Source organism: Balaenoptera physalus (genome assembly GCF_965194825.1).
Source record: "Balaenoptera physalus genome assembly, chromosome: 9".
Lineage (NCBI taxonomy): Eukaryota > Metazoa > Chordata > Mammalia > Artiodactyla > Balaenopteridae > Balaenoptera > Balaenoptera physalus.
Window position 1 is genome coordinate 59,355,386 of NC_138888.1, and position 27,807 is coordinate 59,383,192.

The 27,807-nt window shown below is 35.7% G+C and overlaps 1 protein-coding gene across 2 annotated transcripts; it reads left to right on the plus strand.

Moving 5' to 3' along the window:
• The first annotated feature begins 314 nt into the window (after nt 1-314).
• CCNC (cyclin C) lies at nt 315-27,097 on the plus strand. Of its 2 annotated transcripts, XM_082475446.1 has the most exons (13): nt 315-1,685; nt 7,273-7,379; nt 8,231-8,315; nt 8,517-8,586; nt 11,264-11,315; nt 17,933-17,988; nt 18,882-18,917; nt 19,593-19,684; nt 20,454-20,521; nt 23,326-23,405; nt 24,240-24,358; nt 25,220-25,314; nt 25,856-27,097. In XM_082475446.1, exons 1-12 carry the CDS (start codon nt 1,654-1,656, stop codon nt 25,269-25,271), a joined length of 849 nt encoding a protein of 282 aa, XP_082331572.1. In that variant the 5' UTR covers nt 315-1,653; the 3' UTR covers nt 25,272-25,314; nt 25,856-27,097. The 2 variants fall into 2 exon arrangements, with proteins under 2 accessions (XP_082331572.1, XP_082331571.1); XM_082475445.1 differs by lacking the exon at nt 25,220-25,314 and having other exon boundaries at nt 331-1,685.
• Nucleotides 27,098-27,807: the final 710 nt, after the last annotated feature.

The window sequence follows — 27,807 nt, forward strand, 5'->3', positions numbered from 1 at the left end:
TATTCTGGTCAACAGGTCATAAGAGAAGGTGACTGCGTTGTTTCAGGTTCAAGTCTCTTATCATTGATTAAAAGCCCCAGTAGGAGTCCTCTGCACTCTCTCTAGAAAGATTTTAAACCTGGAATCAAAGATCCAAGATGGAGTATTGTTGACCCTTGCACAACTCAGGGGTTAGGGGCCCAGAGCTTTCCCACCCCCAGCCCAGCAGCTGAAAATCAGCATATAACTTTACAGGAGGCCCTCTGTATCCTCGGTTCTGCAACTGAGGATTCAACCAACCTCGAACAGGTTCCGCATCAGAAACTTCAACAAACCGCAGATCGTGTAGTACTGTAGTTTGTATTTATTTTTTAAAAAATCCACCTATAAGCAGACCCCTGAAATTCAAAGCCCTGTTGCTCAAAGATTAACTGTAGTTGAGAGATGGAAATATACTAGATCCTTGAAGATCTGGAGAACCACCAATGAGAGCAGTCTAATCCACATCAGACTTTATGGGAATGACATGTGACATAAAATACTTTTATGTTAAACTACTAAAATGCATTTCACATCTTGATCTAGTACACATATACATATATAACTGAATCAAAATTTTAAAATAATACCCTTGCTATTTCTGACATACCTGATATTTTATTTCATTTAGTAAAATGCGTATCATACTCAATTTCACAACCTAATTGGTTCCCCCCCCGCCCCCCCCCCCCCCCCCCGCTGTGGAAAATACTCTTAAGCTACCTCAGAACACTGATCGTCTGTGAACAACTTTCAGGTGTGTCAAATTATTAGATTAGCAGCTTTACAATAAATGCAATGTTACGATAATAGAAATGTTAAATACAGATTTCATCGCGTAAAATTAAATTACTGCATTTTTGGCTCTATGTTTCTCCATTTGGTACACATATGTGAATATACACACATATATATGTAATAAAGGAAAAATGTTTTAGGCTGTTCTGCAAAACTGTTAGTCTCTAACATTAAAAGAAAACATTGCTGCTCTAAAAGTTTGCGCTTCATTCCAAAAGAACTCCATTAAGAACGTATTTGGCTTGGTGCCGGTAGGTTTTGGTAGGTCTTTGAGGCCAAAATAATCTTTCTCTCTCTTTCCAAACACAGGAGGAAGAACTGAAGTCGGGAAATCGTATACTTTAATACAAAGCCATTGTGCTGCTTTGGAAGCCTGCAACCACGCAATAACGAAAGCGCGAACAGGGCGTCGGCCTTCCCCATTTCACCCCTTCTCGACGAATTGGAGCTCCAGCAGAAGACCGAGCCGCGCGGGGTCCCGGCCGAAATCCACGAGAAACTCTCGCGAGAGCCTCCCGACAGCCACGAGCCTTCGTGGGAGCCAGTTCCCGTCTCCTTTCTCAGGACTCCCAAGGGCTGTCTCCTCACCGTCGGCTTCCTCCGCTACCGCGGGGCGGGCCGGAACTTTTATGCATAGGAACTGATTTACACAGTAGAGTGTTGCCGGCCGGCGTCAAGGAGAGTAGGGTGCCCTCCTCTTCCTCTCACCGTCGCCGCCGCGGAGCGGAGCCGTGCAGATCAGATCGAGGAGCGCGGTTACCGGGAGGGCTGGGTCTATGGTCGCTCCGCGGGCCGCTCCGCCGGCTGGTGCTTTTTTATCAGGGCAAGCTGTGTTCCATGGCAGGGAACTTTTGGCAGAGCTCCCACTAGTAAGTTATCTTCCGTCTTCTTGTCCGGGGCTGGCTCTTGGGGGTGCTGTGTGGACGGGGCCTGCGACTCCCCTTGGCCTGGATCCCGGCCCATGTCCCGAGCGCCGCGGAGTCTCCCGGGAAGCGGCGGCGGCCGGAAGCGGGATGAGCTTTTCTCGGACGACTCCCCTCACCCCGCCCCCTGGCCGGGTTTCGTTGGGGGGAAAATCTGTTGCGGGGAGGGAAGGGGGTTCAGTCTCCGGAGAAGGAAGGCTCGGGAGTTGAACTTCTGATTCTTGGTTTAGCTAGGCCGGGGGGTCGGGGGAGGAGGAGGAGCGGAGCCGGTGAGGGTTGGGATGGGATGGGCACAGGTATGGGAAATGTGACACAGTACAGAACTGTGAGGCTGGCTTTTCAGGACAGTTGTGGTTCGCTTTTGCCTGGTATTTCTAAAGTTGGTCGGCATCGTAATCTTTTGTCATTCATCTTCTGTCTTGTGCGGATTTAATATTACTCCGAGGAGAGGAGGGAGTCAGGCTTGTTTCTGCTCATGAACCGCTTTCTGCCACTATCTTAAACCTAGATGGAGTTTTATGTTTGTAAGGTATAGGACAAGTGCTCTCAACATTTGTCCATTTCGTTAGTCTGTGTCTCATATTTTGTTTTAAAAGTGTATTTTCCAGGGACTTTGCCAATATCTTCAACGTTTTTTCATGAATTTTTGTTTCTGTCAGTACCATGGAAGAGCTAGAGTAATATTGAAAACATTTCTCTCTAAATACATCTGTTTAAGCAGGTAGGAAGGTGGGTGATGGGACTAGTTGAACTTTGGGTAGGCTGTACACTGTATACTTGAAAGACGAACAGAACCTGATAAAGATGATATCTTAGTGTAAATAATTTTTAATGCTAAGAGACCATTAGTAACTAAATTTTGAGTGTGAAGAAGATGGATTCCTATATTGTTCATTCGGTTTTTTAGCCTTTTGCACTAGAAAAAAGAAACAATGGGCTTTGAAACCTGTTTTCAGAAAAGCAGGTTTTCTTCTTGCTATAAATGATTCTGTGGAGATGTGGTGCTATAGAAGCTTCACTTCTGATCATATTTTTATTTTGCACTGTGTTCACTCACTGAAATATTTGCTTGGGCAAAATTAAAATATGGAAAATTTCGGTAGTGAAGAAGAAGTATTCTGGCAAACTTTAAAAGAAGCTGAGAGAATTGACAGGTAGCCAGCTGTTGATTATCAGAAGTTACAGCCCTTTTTCAACTTAAAAAAAGAAAAGATCCTGCCCCCTTTTGATAAGCATTCTCATTATGCTTTCATTTACTGTCGGCTTATCAAAAGGGGGCCAGGATCTATTTTATAAAACCAATTGTTTTTTCACTTTTCAAATATAAAATACTATAATATTAAATGTGCTTTTTTTGAAAACTGTCCTAGCCTCGCAATTCAAATAGCCCTGGAGGAAAGAGCCTCTTTGTCTTGCTCAGATCCCTTGAGAATCACGGAGTCCCTCATCTGCAAAAGGTGACAAATATGAAAGACAAGACAATCAAATATGAAAGACAAGACAAAACAAAAAGATTATGAAAGCCATTGTTTTAGGTGGTGATTTTGGTGAAAGAGGAAAATTGACATGAAATATGCTGTTTTCATGGCTTTAAATTGCCCATTTTAACATTTCTGCTATCAGCATGGCAATTTTTTTTCTTAGTAACATATGAAATAATGGTGAGTCTTACAATCAGTGTAATCTTTTTTTAAAAATAAATTTATTTTACTTATTTATTTTTGGCTGCATTGGGTCTTTGTTGCTGCGCTAGGGCTTTCTCTAGTTGCGGCAAGCGGGCTTCTCATTGCGGTGGCTTCTCTTGTTGCGGACCACGGGCTCTAGGCGCGCGGGCGGGCTTCAGTAGTTGTGGCTGTGGGGCTCTAGAGCGCACGGGCTTAGCTGCTCCATGGCAAGTGTAATTTTCCCAGACCAGGGCTTGAACCCGTGTCCCCTGCATTGGCAGGCGGATTCTTAACCACTGTGCCACCAGGGAAACCCAATCAGTGTAATCTTGAATTTGATGATATGTGGTGTTAATTGGTTTATCTTCCATACTGCGTGCTGTGAGGAAAAACTTTAAAATATTTGTGAAATTTACCTTTTTAAAAACATAAAATGACTGTGGAGAAGAAATTGATGATAATTCTGGACCAGAGAGAATCCTAGTATTTTCCAGAAAGTTAAGGTAGAACACAACACATTCTTTGATCGTGATGCAGTAAAGCTAGAAGGACACTAAACATTTGCTGGTCGACTGAAGTAATGAACAGGTAACAAAAGTAAAACTACAAAAGCAACTCTGTATACTTTATTGTATCAAAGAGGAAATTGAAAACAGTTACATATTATCTAGGAAATAACATAATGAGATCAATGTATATTCATGTCTATGGGCGGTGGCCAAAGCCAAATTTATAAGGAAACATCTTGAATAACTGAAAAAGAGTAAAAATTAAATATTTTACTTAAGAGTATTAAAAGGAAACTGAAATAAACCTATGGAAAACAGACTTAATAAAGTTAACACTGATATTAATATATTGAAAGGGAAAAAATAGTCAGAAATTATAAGAGCTGGTTCTTTGGAAGGGAAAACCAAAACGGTAGACTAAACTATGCTAGCTGAATAAAGGAAAAAAGGGATGATACAGAAATACAAAATTAGGAATGAGAAAAGTAAATAATCGCAGATATACCTTTGGGTTATCTCCATTTTCAAAATAAATTTGAAAGCCAAGACAAAGTTACCAGAGAGCTACTTCTTTAAAAATTGTTCCAGGCCCACATTATTTCATGGGTAAATTTTTTCCCACTTTCAAGATAATCTGCTATTAAAGTTGTTCTAGTTCACACAGAAAGTTTTCCAGTTCCTTATGAAGTCACGATAACACTGATAAAATCTAGCAAAGATAGCACTAAAAACAGTCACTTTTGAATATTGATGTAAATATAAATTACTATCAAACGGAGTCCCAGATTACGTTAAAAGTATAAAAAATGACATTGATTTTGTAGAAATGTAGTCAATATTGGGAAATCTGTTAGTAAACAGTAAAGGAATTAAGAAGACACCTGATAAAATTCGACATCCATTCTTGACTAAAGCTCTTACTAAAACAGTAATAGGATGATTACTTAACATCATAAAAACATATAAGAGCACTAAGAAGAGATATTTAATGGTGAAACATTAGGAAAATTAGGATGCTTCTTTAACATTGTTCTGAATATGCTACTCTCAATGCAATTGATAGGTTAATGAGATATAAAAATGACAAAATTATCAATATATGGAGATAAAATTAACTAGAAAATTCAGTTAATTGAAAAATTATTAGAAATAGTAAAGGTTTGATAAGATGACCAGTTGCAAAATGTAAAAATAGAAAACTTTCTTTTACTGTTGATGGAAAAATATAATTTACAATAGCAATGGAAAATATGAAATACTCAAGAATAAACTTAAGAAATGTGCAGGACCTGTAGGAAGAAAATTTTTATATTCTGTGGAGAACATAAAGATCTTAATAAATGGAGTTTGAATTCCAGCATTGTAAAGATACCATTTCTCCTAATTGATCTTTAAATATAATGCAATCCCAAAGAAAATTTTGGATGAATTTCCTTTTTGGGGACTTGATATAATGATTCTAAAGTTCAGGTCTTAGAATAATAATTATAATAGAATTGCCAGAAATCTTCTGAAGAATAGTAGCAAGGGGTTTTTTCCATACCAGTTTTTAATTACTCACTTTTACGTGTTTTAAAATAGCATCGCAGCGACTTCCCTCGTGGTCCAGTGGTTAAGACTCCACGGTCCCAATGGAGGGGGCCTGGGTTCGATCCCTGGTCAGGGAACTAGATCCTGCATGCCACGACTAAAAAGATCTCGCATGCTGCAACGAAGATCTTGCATGCAGCAACAAAGATCCCGTGTGTGGCAGCTGAGACCCGGTGCAGCCAAATAAAAATTTAAAAAAAAAAAAAAAAAAAGGATGGCATAGGAACAAGAAAAACAAATTAAAAATAGGAAATTATAAAGAAGATCCAAATATAATGATAGAATTATACTTCTTGAAATTCTTTGGTGACATTTGGATAACCATTTAACAAAACATTTAGCTGGATCCCTACTCTACCCTGTATCAAATTCCAGATTGATCACAAATTGAAAGAAAAAAGCCTTAAGGGTATTAGAAAATATGAGGGAATTTTTTTTTTAAAATCATTTTGTGTCAGGGAAGGCCTTCCCATGTGTGATAAACACAAAATCAAAGTAAAATATAGATTTGAATAAATACGTGATTCAGATTTCTGCATTGCAAATCATTAAATATTGAGAGATCATGCTAAACTTGGAGAATGTCTAGAGCATATTTGACAAAGAAATGATTTTTTTATCCATAATACACAAATTTTAGATCATAAGATTATCTTAATCATAAAAAAGATGACCATCCCATTAGAAAAATGGTCATGTTAGAGTTACGATGTACCAAAGAACTATATTTGACCAATAAAGGCGTGGAGAAATGTTTAACCTTAGAAGTAAATTAAAAAAAAAACAGTGAGATACTAATTTGCCGTTAAGTTGTAAAGTATTTAAAAGATTGGCAGTGACCTGTAGGGTTAAGTATTTTAAGACACCCTCATGTGTCACTCCTGTGAATGGAAATTGGTTTGGAAGGCAAGCTGACAATGCATATCGAAATTACCAGCAAAACTGACCCATTAGTTCTAGGAAATGATTCCAAATATTAATCAAATATACAAGGGTGAATTACAAAGATGTTCATTAAAGCATTACTTGTGATAGTGAAAAAGATGATAACTTACATGCCTATCACCAGGGATTAACTAACTAAATAATGATCCATCCATAATGCTGTGCAGCAATTTAAAAGGATGCTGAATAACAAATTCATTGATGTAAAACTTCCAATACATACTGAGTGACAAAAGCATGATGCAGAATATTTTTGGGGATCACGTCAATTACGTGTCTGTTTAAAAATAGACTAGACTAGGCAGGAGGAGGCGGCTATTGGTAAAATAAATTCTGAAGCAGCTTTTAACATGATTGGAGTTTGTGAAGTAGGAATATTACTCTAGTTACTCATGCACATCTGAGAGAAGAGATTCTTCAAATCTAAGGCATCATCAGTCAGTGTCAATTTCACCATTATTTATCACTAAGTAAGTGTAAACATTACTGCCCATTAAAATGCTAGGCATCACTGAAGGTGCATCTTGATTTCAGTCTTAAAATCAATGAAATACACTATAATAGTGACAGAGGTGGGGGTGGGGAGAGATAGACTGAGAAGGAAGAGAGAAAAGATTAGAGCAGATTTTTTTCAGGGCATATTTACACTTATTAGTGAGGTAATTCTCAGTGTCAAAGTTTCAAGAAATGTGAAAAATATTGTCTTTCAAGGTTACTTGTATTTTGTACTTCTCAGAATATTAACAACCTCTTCAATCTTAGAATGTTTCCTGTAACTTTGTTAGTTGATTTTCTGTAGGATGTCTGAATCTTTGCTTTTTTTAGTTTGCAGTGGATTTTGGATAAACAAGATCTGTTGAAGGAACGCCAGAAGGACTTAAAGTTTCTCACAGAAGAAGAGTATTGGAAATTACAGATATTTTTTACAAATGGTAAAGTTTTTCTTTTAATTGGTTGAATTGGTACAGTTGGTTACCTCTGAATTAAAATGTTTTTCTGTAGTAATTTGTGATGAACTGTTTCAGTCCCTACTTTACATTTTTATTTACATGTGTATTCTTTTTACAACTTATATATATATTTTTTAAAGTGATTTAAAGTCTTTTGTGAATCTTACATGTCAGAGACACTCAAGACGGTCTAAAAGTATTAATCTCCCTAAGCTTTGTAATGCATCATTAAACCCAATTTAAGATTGGCTATAGCAAAGTACTTTGAGGATAAATGATTTTTTGGATTGACATCCTGTATTGGTCACTCCTATCTTACAAGTTTGCTTTGGACAGAAGAGTTTTAGAGTTAAAAGATCCTTGCTCTGCCACGTGGTAACTTTGTCACAGGATCTTTCTCATCCTCAGTTCACTTTTATGCAAACCTACCTCTCTGTTGTTTTGAGGATTCATTTTGGGTTTTTTATAAACTTTATTAAGCAGTAGTTATAATGCTGATAGGGGTCTAATAGTAGTAATAATATGAAGAGCATTGAAAATACTTAGAAGATAGAGGGGAAATACCTGTCATTCAACCTCCTTGATTCAAGAATAGATTTTACTATGAGGCAGTTTCTGTTTTTTTGTTATTGTTTATGCATACCTATATATTTTTTAACAAATTTACAATCCTAGTACTAGACCACTGTGATCCAAGTAGAGCTTTATAGCATGTGTAGGTTTTTCTCTTTGTTAAAAATGAATATACTCATGATTTAACTGCATGGAAGTTATTGTTAAATGTTAATATAATGATATCAGAAATACATTTAACTTTATTATTTTTCTTTTAGTTATCCAAGCATTAGGTGAACATCTTAAATTAAGACAACAAGTTATTGCCACTGCTACGGTCTATTTCAAGAGATTCTATGCCAGGTAGGGCTGTGTTATTTTGGGAATATGTTAATGCTTATTTGAAACTCTTATCTAATGTTGATGAACCTTATATAAGTGAATCGTGTGTTTGCCATAGAGTTGTCCTGATTTTTTTCCATATAAATGTTTTCTATATGAATTCTATTTTCATATATGTTTTTCTATATGAATGACATTTAACTTTGTTTAATCATATTTTAGGTATTCTCTGAAGAGTATAGATCCTGTATTAATGGCTCCTACATGTGTGTTTTTGGCATCCAAAGTAGAGGTATGAAATAATTTTCTGTTTTTTTTTTTTTAATTAATTAATTAATTTATATTTGGCTCTGTTGGGTCTTCGTTGCTGCGCGCGGGCTTTCTCTAGATGCAGCGAGCAGGGGCTACTCTTCATTGTGGTGCGTGGGCTTCTCACTGCGGTGGCTTCTCTTGTTGTGGAGTGTGGGCTCTAGGCACGCGGGCTTCAGTAGTTGTGGTGGCTTGTGGGCTCCAGAGTGCAGGCTCACTCATTGTGGCACATGGGCTTAGTTGCTCCACAGCATATGGGATCTTCCTGGACCAGGGCTCGAACCCATGTCCCCAGCATTGGCAGGCTGATTCTTAACCACTGTGCCACCAGGGAAGTCCTAGTTTTCTGTTTTTTATCAAAGTATAGTCAACGTGTATTGGTTAATCTGCCCCAGTTTTCACATTAACTGTGTAAAAATAGTAACAGATGGTGATTTATATAAAATATTGAAATTTATACAAAATCAAAGAAATATATACATATCTCTATATATTCAATTAACAAAAACTTATGTAGCACTTTACTATGTACCATGTGCTATTCTGACTCCTCTTACAAATTATGACTTAATCCTTATAACAAACTATGGGCTACATAGTTGTAATCTCATTTTATAAGTGAGGAAACTTAGACACAAAGAAATTAAGTTCATATAGCTGATAAGTGACAGCCAGTATTTTAACCCTGGGAGTCTAGTTCCTAATCCCATGCTCTTAACTGCTTTGCTCTTCTGCCTCTGAGGCATTTATTGTTTGGCACTAAGGAGTATTCCATGAATGCCACAGCTTGAACCTGAGAATGCTCTTCCTTCTCCTCCTTATGCTTCCTGTGTTCTGCTGTCTTCCCTTCCTGCCTCCTGATGATTGGCTGCCTAGCAAGCCGTAGGGAAAGCAAGAGGGAAAGCAAGGATTGGGGTGGCTATAGCAATATATGTTCTAACGAGGAATGGTTTGGGTAGTGAGGGTTGAGAAATTAGGTGAGGGAGAGAGAAGAGAGATGGGAACTTACAGCTGAGACCAAATCTCTGCCCACCTTATTTACCTTTTCAGTATTTTTGAGAGAGCTCGGCTAAATCCAGATAATAATAGCAGATATTATTAACTGGTCTTCATAATAATCCATGTAATCTTCAGTAATATGAATCCTTTGTATTATGTTTCTATTTTTAGATGATGTCTTTAGATTAGTAATTGTATTCCTGAATATTAAATGTAATTTAACTGTAAGTGGTAATTTAAGGAGGCAGAACCAGCTCTGTTGTTTTTAAGTTCTTTAATGGAAAAGAAGGTGTTTATAAAAGGCCCATATTATGGAGTGGCTTTTCCAAATATTACCATGTAATTTTATGTATCTGAAGGACAACCAGTATGAGAAACCAAGACAAAATCTTTATAAACTTCTACTCGTGCAGATTAACTTGGCGTTTTAATTTGTCTTGTGTGTTAAATATCTTTTGTTACATGATTTACTGAATAGAAACCTATTTTATGATTTATTAGGTGAAAGTTTTTCCTTTAAGAATTTGGGGTAAAGAATTATTCCTGGAAAAAGATGTATCCTTTCATATTTGGTTATAGCATTTTTAAAACTCTTTAACTATGACCAAATCTTTCTGTGTTTTGTCCAGTTGTGTGAGAATTGTATTGAAATGGCATTTAAGAAGATGTCTCAGGCATTTAATTTTCAGTATCAGTTATTATGGTGCGAGGTTTAAATGTAAATATAAATACATACACAGGCATACATATCCTCCCCCCCCCCAAACACACACAGTTAGATAAGGATGTTGGTTGAAGGTTTTTGAACAGACTGTATTCAGTTTAGTTTCTTCTGTTGGCTAAGGAACCAATTCTTGATTTTTCAGCTTTAAAAATGAAGGCTTTGGGGAAATCCCTAGTGGTTCAGTGGTTGGGACTCCACACTCTCACTGCCAAGGACCTGGGTTCGATCCCTGGTCAGGGAACTAAGATCCTACAGGCCACACCACACCGCACGGCCAAAAAAAAAAAAGCCTTTAATAACTTTATAAGGTTAATCAAATTAAACAAGACTATATGTAAGGTGGATCACCTCATAAATTTTTGTTATTTTTACAGTGGCAGTATATTAAGTTCAAAGAGGAAATGGGAACTGACATCCGAAGTCTTATGCTAATCATTCTTGTCTTCCTGTTCCGAAAAGAAAAATAATTGTTTGTACAGTCTTTTGAGTTCTTTTGGTGATATTAAAGTTTATTTTCTTCAGAGAGTCAACTGTTTTATTACTAAATTCCCTGAAGTACCTGTTTGTTAGTCCAGGTTCAACTGAAAGGAAGCATACTTAATACTTAGTCTGGCAATTAAGTGTAGAATCTAAAAACTCTTGGAAACTAATTTGAGTGCAAAAAACTGGCACTGTCACTTTAGGGTCTGGTTTCTAATTTGGTACCTTCCAATAATATTAAATTATAAAATGATTTAAGCATTTGTGTTAAAGTGTAGTAATTTTAAGGAAAGGTCATAAATTTAGAGATTTAAGTACATCATTCCTCAAGTAGGTAGATAAACAGACTGCAAACATCGGAGGAACATAGGAAATGCTCTGTTTTGAATAGACCTCAGATATACTTAGGTTCATTGGGTTACTATGTACCTAATCTCTTTTACTTTTCTTTTTCTAGGAATTTGGAGTAGTCTCAAATACAAGATTGATTTCTGCTGCTACTTCTGTATGTAAGTGCAAAAAATATATCCTGCTTTAAGATTGTAATTCTAAAGAAAGCTCCATAGGACATAGATGTTTTTCAGTTTATGAGACCTATGAGAGATTAGTTGGGTCTATTAAATCTCCTGAGGTGAGATCACCTTTATGCCTAATGTATTTGGCTAAAAATTTTAAAATACAAAAAATTTTAAAACCACTTAAAGTATTATCTCTAAGACATTACTTTTAATGCTAAAAATGGGTAGTAACTACTGAGCCAAAAACATCAACTCTGTGGCTCTTAATTTTATAATAAGGTTAAGAAAGAATTTTTATTTTTCAATTTTATTATACTTTATTGCTTCATAACTATCTATTGTGTCATTCTTGTGGGTGAAATAAACTATTTCTTTAGCAATTGTAATTATGTCTTTGATGGGGATTGTGTTTTTTCCCTCTTTATGGAAAAATATGGCACAGAAAAATATGCTGACTCTTTAGTCTGTAGAGCTGATTCTAAGCACCAGTTCTGTCTCTAAGCAGCAGCTGTATAACCTTGAACAAGTTGCTTTACCTTTTGGCCTTAGTTCTTTACCTAAAAACATGGGGTTTATGTGCCTGTGAATCATGGCATTAAAGGAAATAGCATTGTAAAGTAGCAATCGTAAAGTATTGTACACAAGGTAATAATATTATGCTGTGTTCCATCTTCATAGGTTAAGCAAAAAGATATCACCTAACAAAAGATAATTAAAATTATTTTTTTTTACTTCTGTGATCTTACACAGAAGAGGCAGAGGCATTTTGTATTGTTTCTGAGCCAGAATTTCATATTTTTGGGGTCATTTCCCTTTCTGAAAGGAGTGTAATAATCTAATTCAGTCTTTTTCATGTCATATCTTATCTTGAGGATAGAAGAGTAATAATCAGTTTTGCCATAGAATTTAATATGTCAAATATATCCCATTGGTGAAGTATTGAATTGCCCTCTGGAAAATCAAAATTATTAAAAAAATTGAAAAATGACTGCAAGGAAATCTACCAGAATGTTAGCAGTGCTCATCTCTGAGTAGATTATAGGTGCCTTATTTTCTTCTTACCTTAGTCTCTGTTTTCCAGATATTTTAGAAGGTGTATATTTTTGAAAATGTAAAATACCTATTACCAAGGTTTGTTTTTTATTTCTCATGCAAAGGCTAAAAGGCACACTCATATTCATTTTACCAATGAATAGGGAACTTTATAGTAGACTATTTTACTTATTTCATAAATTTTATAGTGTATTATATGGCCCAGACAGCTTATGTTTCAAATTTCAGCCCCAGTGCTTTCAACATGACAAATTAAGCAAAATATAATCTCTCTGTTATGTGAGGATATTAATAACATCTATGTCATACGGTTGTTGTGAGAATCAAATAAGTTAATATCAATAAAGCTCTTAGAACCGTGCTTTGCTCAGTGTGTTAGTTTGCTAGGGCAGCCATAACAAAATGCCAGAGCCTGCGTGGTTTAAACAACAACAATTTATTTTCTCATGGTTTTGGAAGCTGGAAGTCCAAGATCAGGGTGTCAACAAGCTAAGTTTCTCCTGAGGCTTCTCTCCGTGGCTTGCAGATGGCTGCCTTACTGCTGTGTCCTCTTATGGCCCTTTCTCTGTGTGTGTGCATCCCTAGTGTTTCTTCCCTTTGTAAGGATACCAGTCCTGTAGAATTAAGGCCCCATGCTTATGACCTCATTTAACCTTAATTGCCTCTTTAAAGGCCCTGTCTCAAAATACAGCCAAATTGGGGGTTAGGGCTTCAACATGTAAATTTGGCGGGTGGGGGGCATAATTCAATTCATAATACTCAGTAAACTGTAGTGGTTACTATCATTGTCATCAACAACAGCATCATTATCACTGGAAAACACCGTACTGGATGCAGTGGTGGATATAAAAATAAATACAAAGAATTTAAGGACAAGAAAATAAGACATCAATATACAAATATTAATACAGAAGAAAATAAGTGGCATAAGAGAGTAACAGAGAATGTAATGAATGTTTTGAGTGGGAAAAGTTGATTTGTTAGATGAATCCAAAAAGGCTTAAATAGAATTTAGTGAAGGAAGAATTTGAACCTGGGGAAATGCAGGGGAAAGATAGTCTAGGAGCATTGAACAGTTTGATCAATATAAGGAAAAGCTACTGAGTTACATTCAGTGAATGGTGAGTTAGGAAATAGTGGGAAATAGCCCCCCTACCTGGCTAAGGCCAGATAATAGATGGCCTTCCGTGAGGAATCTGCAGCTTGTTCAGTTGTCAGTGGCGGTACCTATGAAAGCTTTATTTTTCAACATGAGGGTGATGCCAGAGTTGTGTATTAGGAAGATGATTCTGGCAGAATTATGTAAGATGAATTGGAGGAGAGTGTGAGTCGAAGTAGACAGACAGTTTGAAGTTTTTCATGTGATACAGCATGGATGAACCTTGAGGATATTATGATAAGTGAAATAAGCCAGTCACAAAAAGGTAAATACTGTATGATTCTACTTATATGAGGTACTTAGAGTAATCAAATTACTAGGCATAGAAAGTAGAATGGTGGCTGTCAGGGGCTGGAGGGAGGGGGTAATGGGGAGTTGTTGCCTAATGAATATAGGGTTTCGGTTTTGCAAGAGGAAAAGAGTTCTGGAGATGGACGGTGGTGATAGTTACATAACAGTGTGAATGTAATTAATACTACTGAACTGTATACTTAAAAACGGTTAACAGCAGAAACTAACACACCATTGTAAAGCAATTACTCCAATAAAGATGTTAAAAGAAAAAAATAACGGTTAAAGATGGTAAATTATATGTAATATATATTTTACCACAATTTAAAAATCACCGGGAGTTTCCTGGTGGTCCAGTGGTTAGGACTTGGTGCTTTCATTGCCGTGGCCCTGGGTTCAACCCCTGGTCGGGGAACTAAGATCCCGCAAGCCACGTGCCATGGCCAAAAAAACCCCCAAAAAACAAACAAAAAAACTCACCGAAAAAACCCCTTTCTGAAATAGTTTTATATATACAGCAAACTGTAGTGAGTACTGTCACCACTGGGTGCTGTAAGAAGTAAAGCTAACAATTTTAAGGTAGGAAAAAACTTTTAAGTTATTGAAATAATAAGGTAAACACTAATGAAGCCTTAAAATAATGTTTTGGTAGCCAGCAAGGAGAACAAGCAAGCTAGGTTTGAATGATAGAGTCAGCAGGACTTTTGAAAAGAAAAGATTTAAGAAGAGTCAAAAATGATTTTTGAGGTTTCATGCCTGGGCATTGGGAGGTGAAGGTGGTACAGGAAGAGGAGAATGAGTGGGTTCTGAAAAGAATTAGATTTACTCTTCAACATTCTGAGTGTAAATGTATCAGTAGAACATCCTCTTAGAAATGTGAAGCCAGTGATAGAAATTTGAGACTTGATACCTTTTAAGAAAGAGAGCTGCATAGTGTCTTTTGCTGCAAAGAAGATGTATACCAAATAAAAAAACCAGACCTCCTTTGGGTTTGTGATCAGGCAGGAAATATACAAGGTGGACCTAGAGCATCTTAGAGTGCCAATAAGTAAGTAAGTACTCAAAAAAAAAAAAAAAAAAAAACAAAACCCAAAACCAAACCCCTCATTAATGGCGGTATGTCGAAGACATATAGGAGCCAACTGAAAGAGCTTTCAATGGCCAAAGCTGGAAGAATTTGAGCAACAAAATAAAAAAGAATAATACTGCATTATAACCCAAAGTATAACCCAAGTATGAAATAAATATTCATGTGTCCATACTGATATAAATAAATGATAGCGTAAATAAATAAATGGGGGGGGGAGACAAATCTCCCATACAGAAGAATTTCAAATAATTTATATAGCTAACTCCCCCCTCAAGTAGAGGAAGCATAAATTCCTACTCCTTAGGTGTTGGCTATGCATAGTGACTTTTCTTCTAATGTGTACATTATGAAAGAAGGTGGGAGTATAATTTTACAGTGGAGAAACCTGACAAACACTGTCTCAGCCAGGTGATCGAAGTCAGTATCAACAATGATAAATGACATTAATAGTATGTACTTTTGCTGTAATATAATGAAATGGCACTTCACCTCTGTGGTCTTCCTTCTGAAAACCCCAAACCCTGGTCTAATCATTAAACATCAAATTCCAATAGGGAATCAACCTACGGAATACTTGACTGGTTCTCCTAAAAACTGTCAAAGTCATCAAAAATAAGTTATGTCTGGAAAACTGTCACAGCATACAGAATCTAAGGAGACATGACAAGTAAATGTAATGTGGCGTCCTGGAAGAGAGCCTAAAACAGAAAAAGGACATTAGTTTAAAAACTAAGGCGATCGGAGGGCTTCCCTGGTGGCGCAGTGGTTGAGAATCTGCCTGACAATGCAGGGGACACGGGTTCAAGCCTGGTCTGGGAAGATCCCACATGCCGCGGAGCAACTAGGCCCGTGAGCCACAATTACTGAGCCTGCGCGTCTGGAGCCTGTGCTCCGCAACAAGAGAGGCCGCGATAGTGAGAGGCCCGCGCACCGCGATGAAGAGTGGCCCCCACTTGCCGCAGCTGGAGAAAGCCCTCGCACAGAAACGAAGACCCAACACAGCCATAAATAAATAAATAAATAAATAAAATTAAAAAAAAAAAAAACTAAGGCGATCGGAATAAACTATGGATTTTAGTTAGTAATAATGTATCTATCTTAGTTCATTAATTATAATAAATGTACCATACTAATGTAACATGTTAATAACAGAGGATTCTGGGTGAGGGGGCATTTTGGTCTGCTTCACCTGCTATAGCAAAACACCAAAGTCTGGGTGGCTTAAACAAGACATTTATTTCTCACAGTTCTGGAGGCTGGGAAGTCCAAGATGAAAGTGCCTGCCTTGATCAGCTCCTTGGTTGGCCATGATTAGCTTCCTGGCCTCCAGACAGCCTCCTTCTCAGTGAGTTCTTACATGGCAGCCTACTCCAGAGTCTACTTTTAAAAAGTAGAGGAATATAATTTGGTAGAGGTGTCATTTGTTTTGCTTTAAAGGGAAACTTGAGCATATTAGTAAGTGATAGGACAGATTTATTGGAGGAGGAATAGTTAAAGGTGCAAAGGAAAAAAGTTGACTGTCAGTTGAGTAGATGAAAGCAAATGCACAAGTGGTAGGGGTAGCAATAGAGAGGAGAGATGCATTTTCCTCCAGGTCAGAAGAAAAGAATTAGGAAGTAGAAAATCAAAACGCAGAGCAATTTTATCATGGAATAGGAGAGAAGTTGACAGCATCAGGTAAAATCTAATTCAGTAAGTTAGGTGTCAAGGTCCAGGGGTTAGGGATGTAGATTTGCTTTATATACAGAGATAATTTTACCTTGTTGATTGGTTAACATTATGTAAGTACCTGTTTTGCTTGTACACTTCATATCTTGCTTACATTAAATGGATTTGTGGGGACTTCCCTGGTGGTCCAGTGGTTAAGACTCTGCGCTTCCACTGCAGGGGTGCAGGTTCGATCCCTGGTTGGGGAACTAAGATCCTGACGCCCTGCGGCATGGCCAAAAAATAAAAAAATTATAAAAAGGGGGGGATTTGTAAAACTCAGTAACCTTGATGGGTACATTTTTAAATTAACTAAAAAGAGGAAAGGAAAGGTTAAGTAGACATTTCCTAATGTCAAGTTTAAATGGCTTAGGTTTCAAATCTTGGCAAATGTTACCTATCTAAATTAGCTGTTAGAATAGTCAATTCCTACCATTTTTGAGGAGATAGAGGATTAACAGTTTTTTCATTAGTACTTTCTTAGTGACGAAGAGTGTGTGTGTATATATTTGTGTGTGGTATGAAGAAAGTCCTAGAGACCTTTGCACATATATTCATGATTTTATTAAAATATGTCTTTTGATAAAGAAATACCTATTATAAAAAGTTTAGAAAGTTCAGATTAGTAAAAATCCTTAAATCTCAGAGATAACTACTGTTAACATTTTTTGGTTGTATTATCCTTCCAATATTTATATATATAGTTGACCCTTGAACAACACAGGGGTTCGAGGTGCTGACCCTCTGACCCTCTGCAAAGTTGGAAAATCTACATATACAACCTTGGTTCATGTAGTACCTATTTATTGGAAAAATCTGTGTATGCGTGGACATGCACAGTTCAAACCTGTGTTGTTCAAGGGTCAACTGTATATATTTACAAATATAAACATATATATATATACTTGTGAACACATATATAACCCATATTCCTTTTAAGCTAAATTACTAAATAGAGCAATACCATTCTAGAGCTGGAAAGATTTTAGAAATGATAAAAGCCAGTGATTTTTTTCCCATTTCCTTTAGTTTTTAAGCAGCAGAACTCTTTCTTAATATATTAAATATATCATTGAAACTCTCTAATTGTAATATAGATGGGGGCCTAGGGCTTTCTGCCACTCAGTCTTTCCCCTTGCCTGAAAACAAAAAAAATCTGCGTCCCTAAGCATATTCAAGAGCTCCTACTAAAAATTAAAAATGATTTAGCTCTACCTCTAATATTTTACATTGTATTAAAGAAGTTTTGTGTTCATTCACTCCCCATTTTCTCAGTTTAAGTTTTTTTTGTTTGTTTGTTTTCTGCAGTGAAAACTAGATTTTCATATGCCTTTCCAAAGGAATTTCCTTATAGGATGAACCATGTAAGTATATTGTAAAAATTAAAACTACTTGTTAAAGCTGTATGTAAACTAGCTACATTTTATATTAAAATAAACTGAATAGTCTCCTAGAAATGGCAGTTTCAGATTCTACGAGAATATGGATTTTATTTCTAAATTAAAGCTAAAGTGCTTCTACCATTTAAAAAAATACTTTGTAGCAGTGGTTATCAACCCTGGGTGCCCATTAAATCACGTTGGGAGCTTTTTTAATAATACTGATGTCAGAGCCTCTCTGGATCAACTAAATCAGAATTTTCAGGCTTGAAACCTGGACACTGGTATTTTCTAAAGCTCCCAGGCGGCTACTAATGTGCAGCTGGGGTTGAGAATTACTATAATGGAACAGAATGAAAGCCATACTTGAAATTTTACATTATTTTAGAAGATGCATTTCTATTGCCGTTTTAATAGGCATGTTTTTCTTTTTCCACCTTGCAAGGGATTTTTTCATTCTATTTAAATTGTATTTTTGTTTCATTTTCAGTATTCTATTATTAATTTGTAATAGAACAAGAATAACAGTTAAGTGGAGATAATTACATTTTTGCATTTGTTGAGTGGGAAGTATATTGGAAAATCTGAAGTTTATACAGGATTATTTTAAGTAAAAAAAAGTAATAAGAATACTTATATGAGGCTGGCTTTTCCTTACAAGGATTAAAATGTTTCATAATCACAGTTGCATGCATTGTATAACAAGTAATTGTTTACAGCATGTGTTCATTCTGATATAAGCTATTGTGTTTTCTTGATTTAAAAAAATTTTAGTAAAAATTTTTGATAAATGTCTAATTACATTCTTAGGTTAGACTAAGTAGACTCATCTAATTTGGTTTCATGTTGACATTTATAATCTTTTTTTTTTTTAACAGATATTAGAATGTGAATTCTATCTTTTAGAATTAATGGTAAGTATATTTCTTCCTTGTGATTAATAGAGTAAAACTTACTTTCAAATTTAGTGAAGTCATAAATTTAAAGAAATAATTGTAGGGAGGTGCATTTTAAAACCATCCAAGTGATATGTGATGGTAAATCATAGTACCTAGTGGCATCATCACCTATATGCTCTTGGAAGCCTGTAAAATAGTTTGTATATACTACTTAGGATGGGAAATTTTTTCTGTTCTATAGTAACTATAATAAGAGGATTACAAGCAAACCAGTCAGGACATTAAACCACTGTAAATTATTTGCACAATTTGTGTATGTGTGTGGTGTTATTTAAAGATAGATTATGTCTTTGGCAGAATTCTGCTCCTCCAGTTGGGAATTACGGATTTATAGGCTAATAAGAGGTTTCAGTGTGTTGCAGATGTGACACTTTGAGTCTCTAAGGGAATGGATGCTGACTGACTGCCAACCGATTTACCAAGGTATATTTCAGAGAGAGCACTGCCTTCACTATTACAGTAGAGTTTAGGGCTGCCATACTGCTTGCTTAAGAGAATAAGAGGGAAGCAAGCATGAGTTAGAAAAATACATTTTGAAATACACAATTAAAAATCAGTTGGGTAATGGTAAGGTTTTTGTGTTATAATAAATCTGTTTTTATACATACACATTTTTTAAACTGTTTCTAGGATTGTTGCTTGATAGTGTATCATCCTTATAGACCTTTGCTCCAGTATGTGCAGGACATGGGCCAAGAAGACATGTTGCTTCCCCTTGCATGGTAATTAGAACAGAAGTTATTCATAGTGTAACATGTTATTAGCTAGGAAGGTTGACAATTAAATATGAAGTTTAGTATTTTTAAAGTAATTAAACTAGTGCCCCAAGATATTTTATGTTGAGTGAAATATCTGCTTGTTGAATTCTAATAACTATACTGCTATAAATGCTAAAATGATCTTTAAATTATCTATTTGATGAATATTTCCAATAAAATTTGATTCTTATGAAAAACAGACTGTTTACATGAAAATTAAGATTGTTATCTTTAAACTATAATGGAAAAGAATATGAAAAAGAATGTATATATATGTATAACTGAATCACTGTGCTGTACAGCAGAAATTAACACAACATTGATTTCAACTATATTTCCGTAAAATAAATTAAATGTTATCTTTAAAATAATCAGAATATTTTTGGTGGTATTCAACATATATATTAATTCGTTGTATATTTCTGGTTTCCTATCTGATTTTCTAATTTTTGGAAAATTAGAGAAATGTTTATCTTATATTAAAATTTATTGTGAGGTTTTAAAATTTTAAATATATTTAGCTGTAATTTTATTCATTAAAATATGCTTATTCATTGTCACATTCATGTATCCATCTTTTTCCTTTGATGTTCACCTTTATATCTGTGTTACGGTAATATAAAAGAGATATAAATATATACAGATATGGGAAATCTGGCCCTCTCTGGAGGGTAATGTACAATCATATGAGGTAGTTCTGCTTTCAGTAATAATATGATTTACATTCCTATAGGAGGATAGTGAATGATACCTACAGAACGGATCTTTGCCTACTGTATCCTCCTTTCATGATAGCTTTAGGTATGTAAATGTGGGGGTACCTTTAGTAGCTAAATTGTTGTATACCAATTTAGGTCATCCTAAAAGAAATTTCACCCTATTGTACTTTATGTTTTTATGTTCCTTGAAGTAATAGACTATTCCTTGCATGTGAACTTTCAATAATATGAACTGCAACTATCACAAATCAGGATTATTGTCCCCCCACCCCCCTTTTTTGGTAAGTTTTGTTTTGAAATCGTTTAAAATAATTTTAACCAGTGTCTGAATAGAACATTTTTGTTTGTTTAGCGGGAGAAGTTTGGAATTAAGCCTTCTAATACTGGTTGTAACTTATATAAAATAACTAGGTCTTCTTTTATTTCCTGAGCCCAGTTAGGTCCTCAGCAGTCAAGTAAAGGAGCCTTTTGTGGTCCTTAATGCCTTGCTAGAGGGAAAGTTAGCCACCATTCTATTATCTGTGGAAGGCAGTACTGTCATGAGTTAGAACAGATGGTCCTAGGTTTAAACTTTTCTTCCTTTACAATTGTGGGAAAATTATCTAACCTTTCTGAGTTTGTTTCCTTAATTGTAAAATTGGGGGAGGGTACTAATAACTCAGTATAGAGTTGTTACAAGAATTAAACGAGTTACCTTTTAAATAATGCCTGCCATATGTTAGGCACTTGTTAGTTTCTGTTCCCTTTCTGTCTTGTATTCATTTCTATGTCTCTGTCTTCTTGATTTTCCCCCCATTCTTTTACCAGTCCAGACTAATTTTTGTTGGTTTCTCTTTATTCAGTTACCCCTTAAATGTTAATGTTTCTCCGCCTTCTTACATGAGGGGTGGTAAATAGGTTATACTTTTGTAGTACTGGAGGCTCCCGGGAAGGATTCTCAAGTGGCATCTGGGTTCAGTGGGAAGGAGTACTGGGATCTGCATGGGTAGGAAGGCCATGTGCCACATCTTTGTCATCCCTGCTGTTTTTGTTCTTCCCGGGTAGTCTCACTGAGGCCCATGGCTTCTGCTATCTCTGTGTGTTTAAACATTTAAATTTCTTTATTTAACCAAGATCTTGCTCCTGAACTGGTTTTTATATCAATCTCTGCCTTTTGGATAGCTTCCTTTGGCATCTCACTGGCCTTCAGACTCATGATTAGGACTGAACTCATCAGTTTGCCCCCAAATATACTCTTTTTCCTGTCTTTGCTATGTTGGTGAATAGCTCTAGTTACCTTAGTTGGAAACCCAGTAGTTAGGCTCTTTCATCTTCCTCGATACCTACATCTAGTTGGTAACCAACACCTGTTGTGCCGCACTCTTTAGTAATCTCATAGCCACCTTCTCATTTTTATCCAGGTTATCACAGCAGTCTCCTTCCTGGCTAGTTGGCCTCCAGCATCCCTGTTCTCAGAGAGCCAGTCTATCCTGCACACTTGAGCAAGGCTAGCAGTTCTCAACCAGGGATAATTTCGTTCCCCACAGGATTTTTGGCAATGTCAGGAGATGGTTTTGGTTGTAACAGCTGGGGTGGGATGCCACTGGCATCTAGTGAGTAGAAGCCAGGGGTGCTGCTGAGCATCCTGCAGTGCACAGGGCAGTCTCAGAGAATTGTCCAGTTCATAATGTCAGTAGTGCTAAAGTTGAGAAACTCTGAGCTAGAAGGAGCTTTTTAAAATGCAGAATTGGTGCTTCAATTAAAATCTTTCAGTGCTCCTCCCAATTTCTGGATAAAATCCACAGCTTCTTTTTGCCATTTATGGATATATCATTCTCTGCTCCCACTCTCACCTTTTTTAAAGACTTGGCTCAGATATCATCTCTTCAGTGACACCGTCCCCAACTCCGCACTCTCTGCATCACCTCAGTCTGGGTTTAGGATGTCTCTTTCCCTAATTTACTCTGTGTATGCCCTGTCGTGGCATTTTCCACTGTATTTTTATTACCTGTTTTTATAATTTGTCCTTTAGCCTCTCAATCCTTCCTGAACCTAAGCCCTACTTTATAAATAGCTTTCTTTAACTTGGGGCAACCAGGATGTCCGTGCACGTTTGAGTTGCTGTTTGCCTAGGATGTCATTCTTAGCAAAGTCATATAGGTAACCAGACCAGGGAATATAACATTTAACAAGCTTGTGTGGGATCAGGGTAGGCAGGCTGCTTGAGAGGAATTATATTAGGCAAAGTTATGATGTAGACTGTTGTCTTTGGGCTCTTCCACTATCTTTGTTAGTTTATATTGTAAGTAATGTATATAATTACATTGTATGTGGTGCATTACATTTTTTTTTTTCTCAGCTCTGTTTGATTACAACACTGAACTCTGTACTAGGGTGCCCAGTTTTCACCTAACTTGATCATGCGCTAATAACTTTAAAAAGCAGAGGCAACACTGCTTTTAACTGAAATACCAAAACACAGTAGTGTTGAAATTTATCAGTATATTGATTGGATGGTTTTTTGGTTTGTTTGTTTTGTCACTCTGACTTTTGGGTGCATTTTGACCACTACTGTGTACTGCTATGCAGGGATCCTTTCCCTGCTCTGATTTCCTCCGTGGACTTCTTCCTCTCTGATGTGCCCTCTCAAGGCAACTGCATCATGGCTAGCTCACAGTGAGGAGCAGATGTCAAGGACCTTAATATATATATAGCCCAGTAACTTTTCCTCCCTGTAAGATTAAGTTGATGCGATGGTCAGTGATAACTATTATATGAATCTATATAATTTTTTAAAAGAATATAAGAAAATACACATAAAAATTTAAGTGAATATCTTATTCTGTGAGTCCATACATTCCATGTTTGCAGTTAAACATGGACCTTTGTCTCTCATTTTCTCTCCAGCTTGCCTGCATGTAGCCTGTGTTGTACAACAGAAAGATGCCAGACAGTGGTTTGCTGAGCTTTCTGTGGATATGGAGAAGGTAATCTTTAAAATTCCCTTAACTGAATATAACTTGAACATTTTAAAGTTAATGTCATATTTACTTACCATGAGCCTAAAATTCTTAGCCAGGCTAAGAATATTTTTGGTAAAGAAATGGTAAGAAATGTGTTGGCAAGAAGAACTGATGTTGACCATTTAGGTTATATTTCTCTTCAGTTTAGGATTAAACAGAATGGTAAATTTATGTTTGATTGGTTGCAAAGTAGCCTCTAATTGCCAGGGTTATTTTAAAAGCTACCTAGTGACTACTGTAAACTTCTGTAACACGGACTATCTCCTGACAAAGTGATTTTTGCCCTTCTACCTTTTCTGCTGAAATGTTCTAGAATCAATCCAAGGTTAGGTCTACTCAGATGAAGAAGAAGGGCTAATTTGGAAACTGGATTTGACAGATTTGTATAGCTGCCGGTTTTTGAGCCCCTTAACTCATGTGCAGAGTAGTTAGTAGAGAATCAAAACAGTCTTTTGTGCACTACCTCCCATTAAATTGTTTGAAACAATCGGTGTTAGAGGAGTGTACTCTATAGTGGCATACTCTTTCATGATTTAGACCTCTATTCCTAGTACCTCACTACTTTGTTTTGGTTTAAGATATCAGTAGGTAGAAGGAAACCAACTGCAGAGATGGATGAGGATAGACTGAGCATACACATGCTTTCACATTTATCAGGATTGTCTAACCTAACCTGGAGGACAGAGACTATCTTTTCACAGTTTTCTAAGGGATGTCTAGGATATGATGTGTGTTCTTTGTATACTAAATGTTGCTTGATAATTGGCCATTGAGAACTTTTCAAATATTTTCTTCTAGATTTTGGAAATAATCAGGGTTATTTTAAAACTGTATGAGCAGTGGAAGAATTTTGATGAGAGAAAAGAGATGGCAACTATTCTTAGTAAGATGCCAAAACCAAAACCTCCTCCAAACAGGTACTTTGTAGACTTTAGTTACTGATTTTGTTTAATTATATATTTCATATGCATTATCATAATTTTTCATAGATTATGTTGTTTCGTTTTTGTAAAATTTCTTCCAAAACTTCATGACATATTTTTTCTTTTTTCTTAATTTGTGACTTGATAGATTGAGAACGTCTCATTTTAAAAAATACATTAATCTGATCATCTGTTAAGTAACTTTTCCTAATGCAATGGCAGGTCTATTACAGGTATCCCTCAACATATGATTATATACTGTACATAAATTTAAACAGAACAGAGAGAGGCAAGTTCATCTAAAATTCAGGGATAAAGATTTCTGTAGTAGTTCCATGTCAGTTTGACTTTTTCCCCCCACTACTGGCTGTTATCCTATTTATAAATTTCAGTAGCATTTTTCAAAAACGTAGATGATTGATCTGATATTGTAAAGGTAAATAAATAATTTTGGCTTTTGAGTGACTCAAAGATCCATCGCAAACAGTAACATAATTTTGCTAAGTATGAGTCACTTGTCCTAAAAAGGTTTTTTTGTTGTGGTGGGGTTTTTTTTGTGTTTTTTTGTTTGTTTTGTTTTTTTTAATAGGATCTGTTCATTTAAGTTCAGTGGTTCTCAGCTCTCACTGTACATCAGATCGTTTGGGGTAGGGAAAAAAGGTCAGAAGGGAAACAAAGAAATGCTACCCATCTTAATCATTTATTAAGAAAAATAAATAAGTTATATAACATTAAGATAGATTTGTAGATCTGATATGTTAATGTTACCATTTGGAAAAAATTAATACTTGACTTATGCAAGGAGCTGTTTAAGGCAGTCATTCAAACAGCTGCCTTTGGATGCATTTTTTGCAGAAATTCCCTGAGTGATTCTTCACTAGTGGCAGGGCCTGAAGCTGCAAGATGATGATGGACAAGATAAGGCAATAATCCTATTGCCACAGTTACTGGTATTTTCAGTTTTAGTTTTTATTTTAAATATTCAGCGTTTTCCAGGAAATTACCATATTTCTTTCTGACTTTTAATTATAAAGGTTTGCTGTACTTACGTATGGTTTTATTATGCCTTTGGACAATAATTTTTTTTGGAAGAACGCTTCTTGATTTTCATAATTAGTAGGAATAAGATTTTCTATGTACAATTTAATTTTATAGGAAATTTGTCTAGAAGAAGCTCTAATCTCTATGTTGAGTGATACCTGTAATGACGACAAAATCCCATACCCTCATTTAAGTTTTTGAGTGTAATGGACACTAACTTCCAGAATGCTTGGTATGTGTGAGGGCACTAAGTTACATAAGAATAAAAACATAAAACCAAATGTTAGTCTTCTGGATTTTAATTTCTCCACATCTGTGTCTTATAATTGGGAACGTCTTTGTTTTGTAGAGTTGTAGCGCGGAATAACTTTAAAAATTAGTAGGTTTATCAGGGTGTTGAAAACGAGTCTTTTAATTGGTGTAAAATCTCTTTCTTCCCCACTTGAACAGTGAAGGAGAGCAGGGTCCAAATGGAAGTCAGAACTCTAGCTACAGCCAATCTTAAAACATTCCGAAGAATTCTGTAGTGGACCAGTTGGAAATAAACCATTGGACAGATTTCAATAATGTCTTCAATGGAACACAAATGAAAATGAATAGCTTGTTTCTGTCAAGCATGTTGGGAAGTGATTTTATTTTTGCAAAATAAGTTTTTCCTTACCGAATTTGATTCTAGTACATGATTGATTAAAATCTATTGTTTATGAAAGTTTGGAAAGGTTCTTAGGGGACCTACAGACAGACATACATAGACATTTGAAAGTTAATAGCTTTTGATTAGTATAATTTTTCTTAATTTGGATAATAGAAATTGTTGCTTTTTATTAAGCCAGGAAAGATGAAGCATAATTTGTTTAAAATTCTCTTTGGTCATTGAGCGACCAAAAAAGGAAATAAAAAGTCAAATATATGAGGGTTTTTTTTTCCCTCCTTAAGTTAAACTTTAAAACTGTATTTAAGGAATCAAATCTTACAAAATCCTGGAAGGTTTTGGTAATGATGATGATAATTTCAGGGAAATTAATCAAGTACCTATTGATTTTAAAGCATATTTTATTCAGTAGTTTTGGTATCTTGCCATGGAGGATACTAGCCCAGCCTAGCAGAAAAGTGCAATATGTATAGCATATTTTGACATTTTAAAAGTTATATTCCATAACCATTTTGAAATGCTGGGCAAACATAAAAAAAAATCCTATACAAAGTTATTTGCATTTAATTCAGTTAATCAGGCATTTTGAAAGCTAATTGGATAAAACACCGTAATATTGAAATTTGGTAACATTTTAATGTTATTTTTACTCTACTGTGAAAAGTTTTTTATATGACATACACACCCTAGTTTATTTTTGTGTCTTAGTGTGGACTTACAAATTTACTACAGGTATCCTGAGCCAGGAACACAATCAGGTTGCAGGCCAGTTTGATACTGGCTATTCTTAATTCTCATATGAGTGTAGGACTTCAGACTAAATGTTATGTCAGTGGGACTGTGCTGTCTGTGGAAGTTAATAAATTACGTGATCATTTTCTTCAGACTTGAAGGAGAGTGATAAATAAGATTTGGAATCATAGGATATTGATGTACAATTTAAGGATTAAAATTTTTTATAAATCAATTGTGAACAATGGATTATTAAATGTTGACTTCCTAGTATAAAACTGCAAGAATAAAAGTAAATTCTCCAGCTATATTGACTAATGTCTTGAATTTATCTTTTTGAATCTGCCTTATGTTGTCTTCTGAGTCTTTCTTCCTTTGGATAAGTATTAAAGCCTTCATAGTTTATCAAGTGGGTAATTAATTTCAAATGGTTTATAACCAGACTTTTAGAGTTCTGCTTCCTTGTGGATAGTATCACATAAGCTGGAAAGAGAGATTATAAAGTCAGTACCAATGACAGAAGTAGGTCTCCTAGGCTTATGAAATAAGAAAAAAAAGCTCTCCTCAGGTCTGAAGGAATTAAGATTGGGCTTGGGTTGGAAGGGCAGAGTGATTATATATTATAATCATTGACTTAACCCTAATTTTTCCTTTAAGCTTACCTATATTCCTAAAAAATTTTTATTTTGAAAATACATATGCCTTGTAGTTTTATTTTCAACCTCTTATTTAAGTAGAAAATTTAACACAACATATACAAGAGTAGATAAAATATTGTAATGAACCTCCATATACCTATCACGCAACTTTAACAATTATTGACACATGGCCAATTTCATCTAAACTCCCACCACTTCCTCCAACATGCATATTATTTTGAAGCAAATACAAGATATCATTTTGTCCATAATTATTTCAGTATGTAATCCTAAGAGATAATGGCTCTTTAAAAAACAAAACAAAACAAAACCCCCAAAAAACCCGAGAGAAGTCTTACTGTACCCAAAAAAGTTAGTCA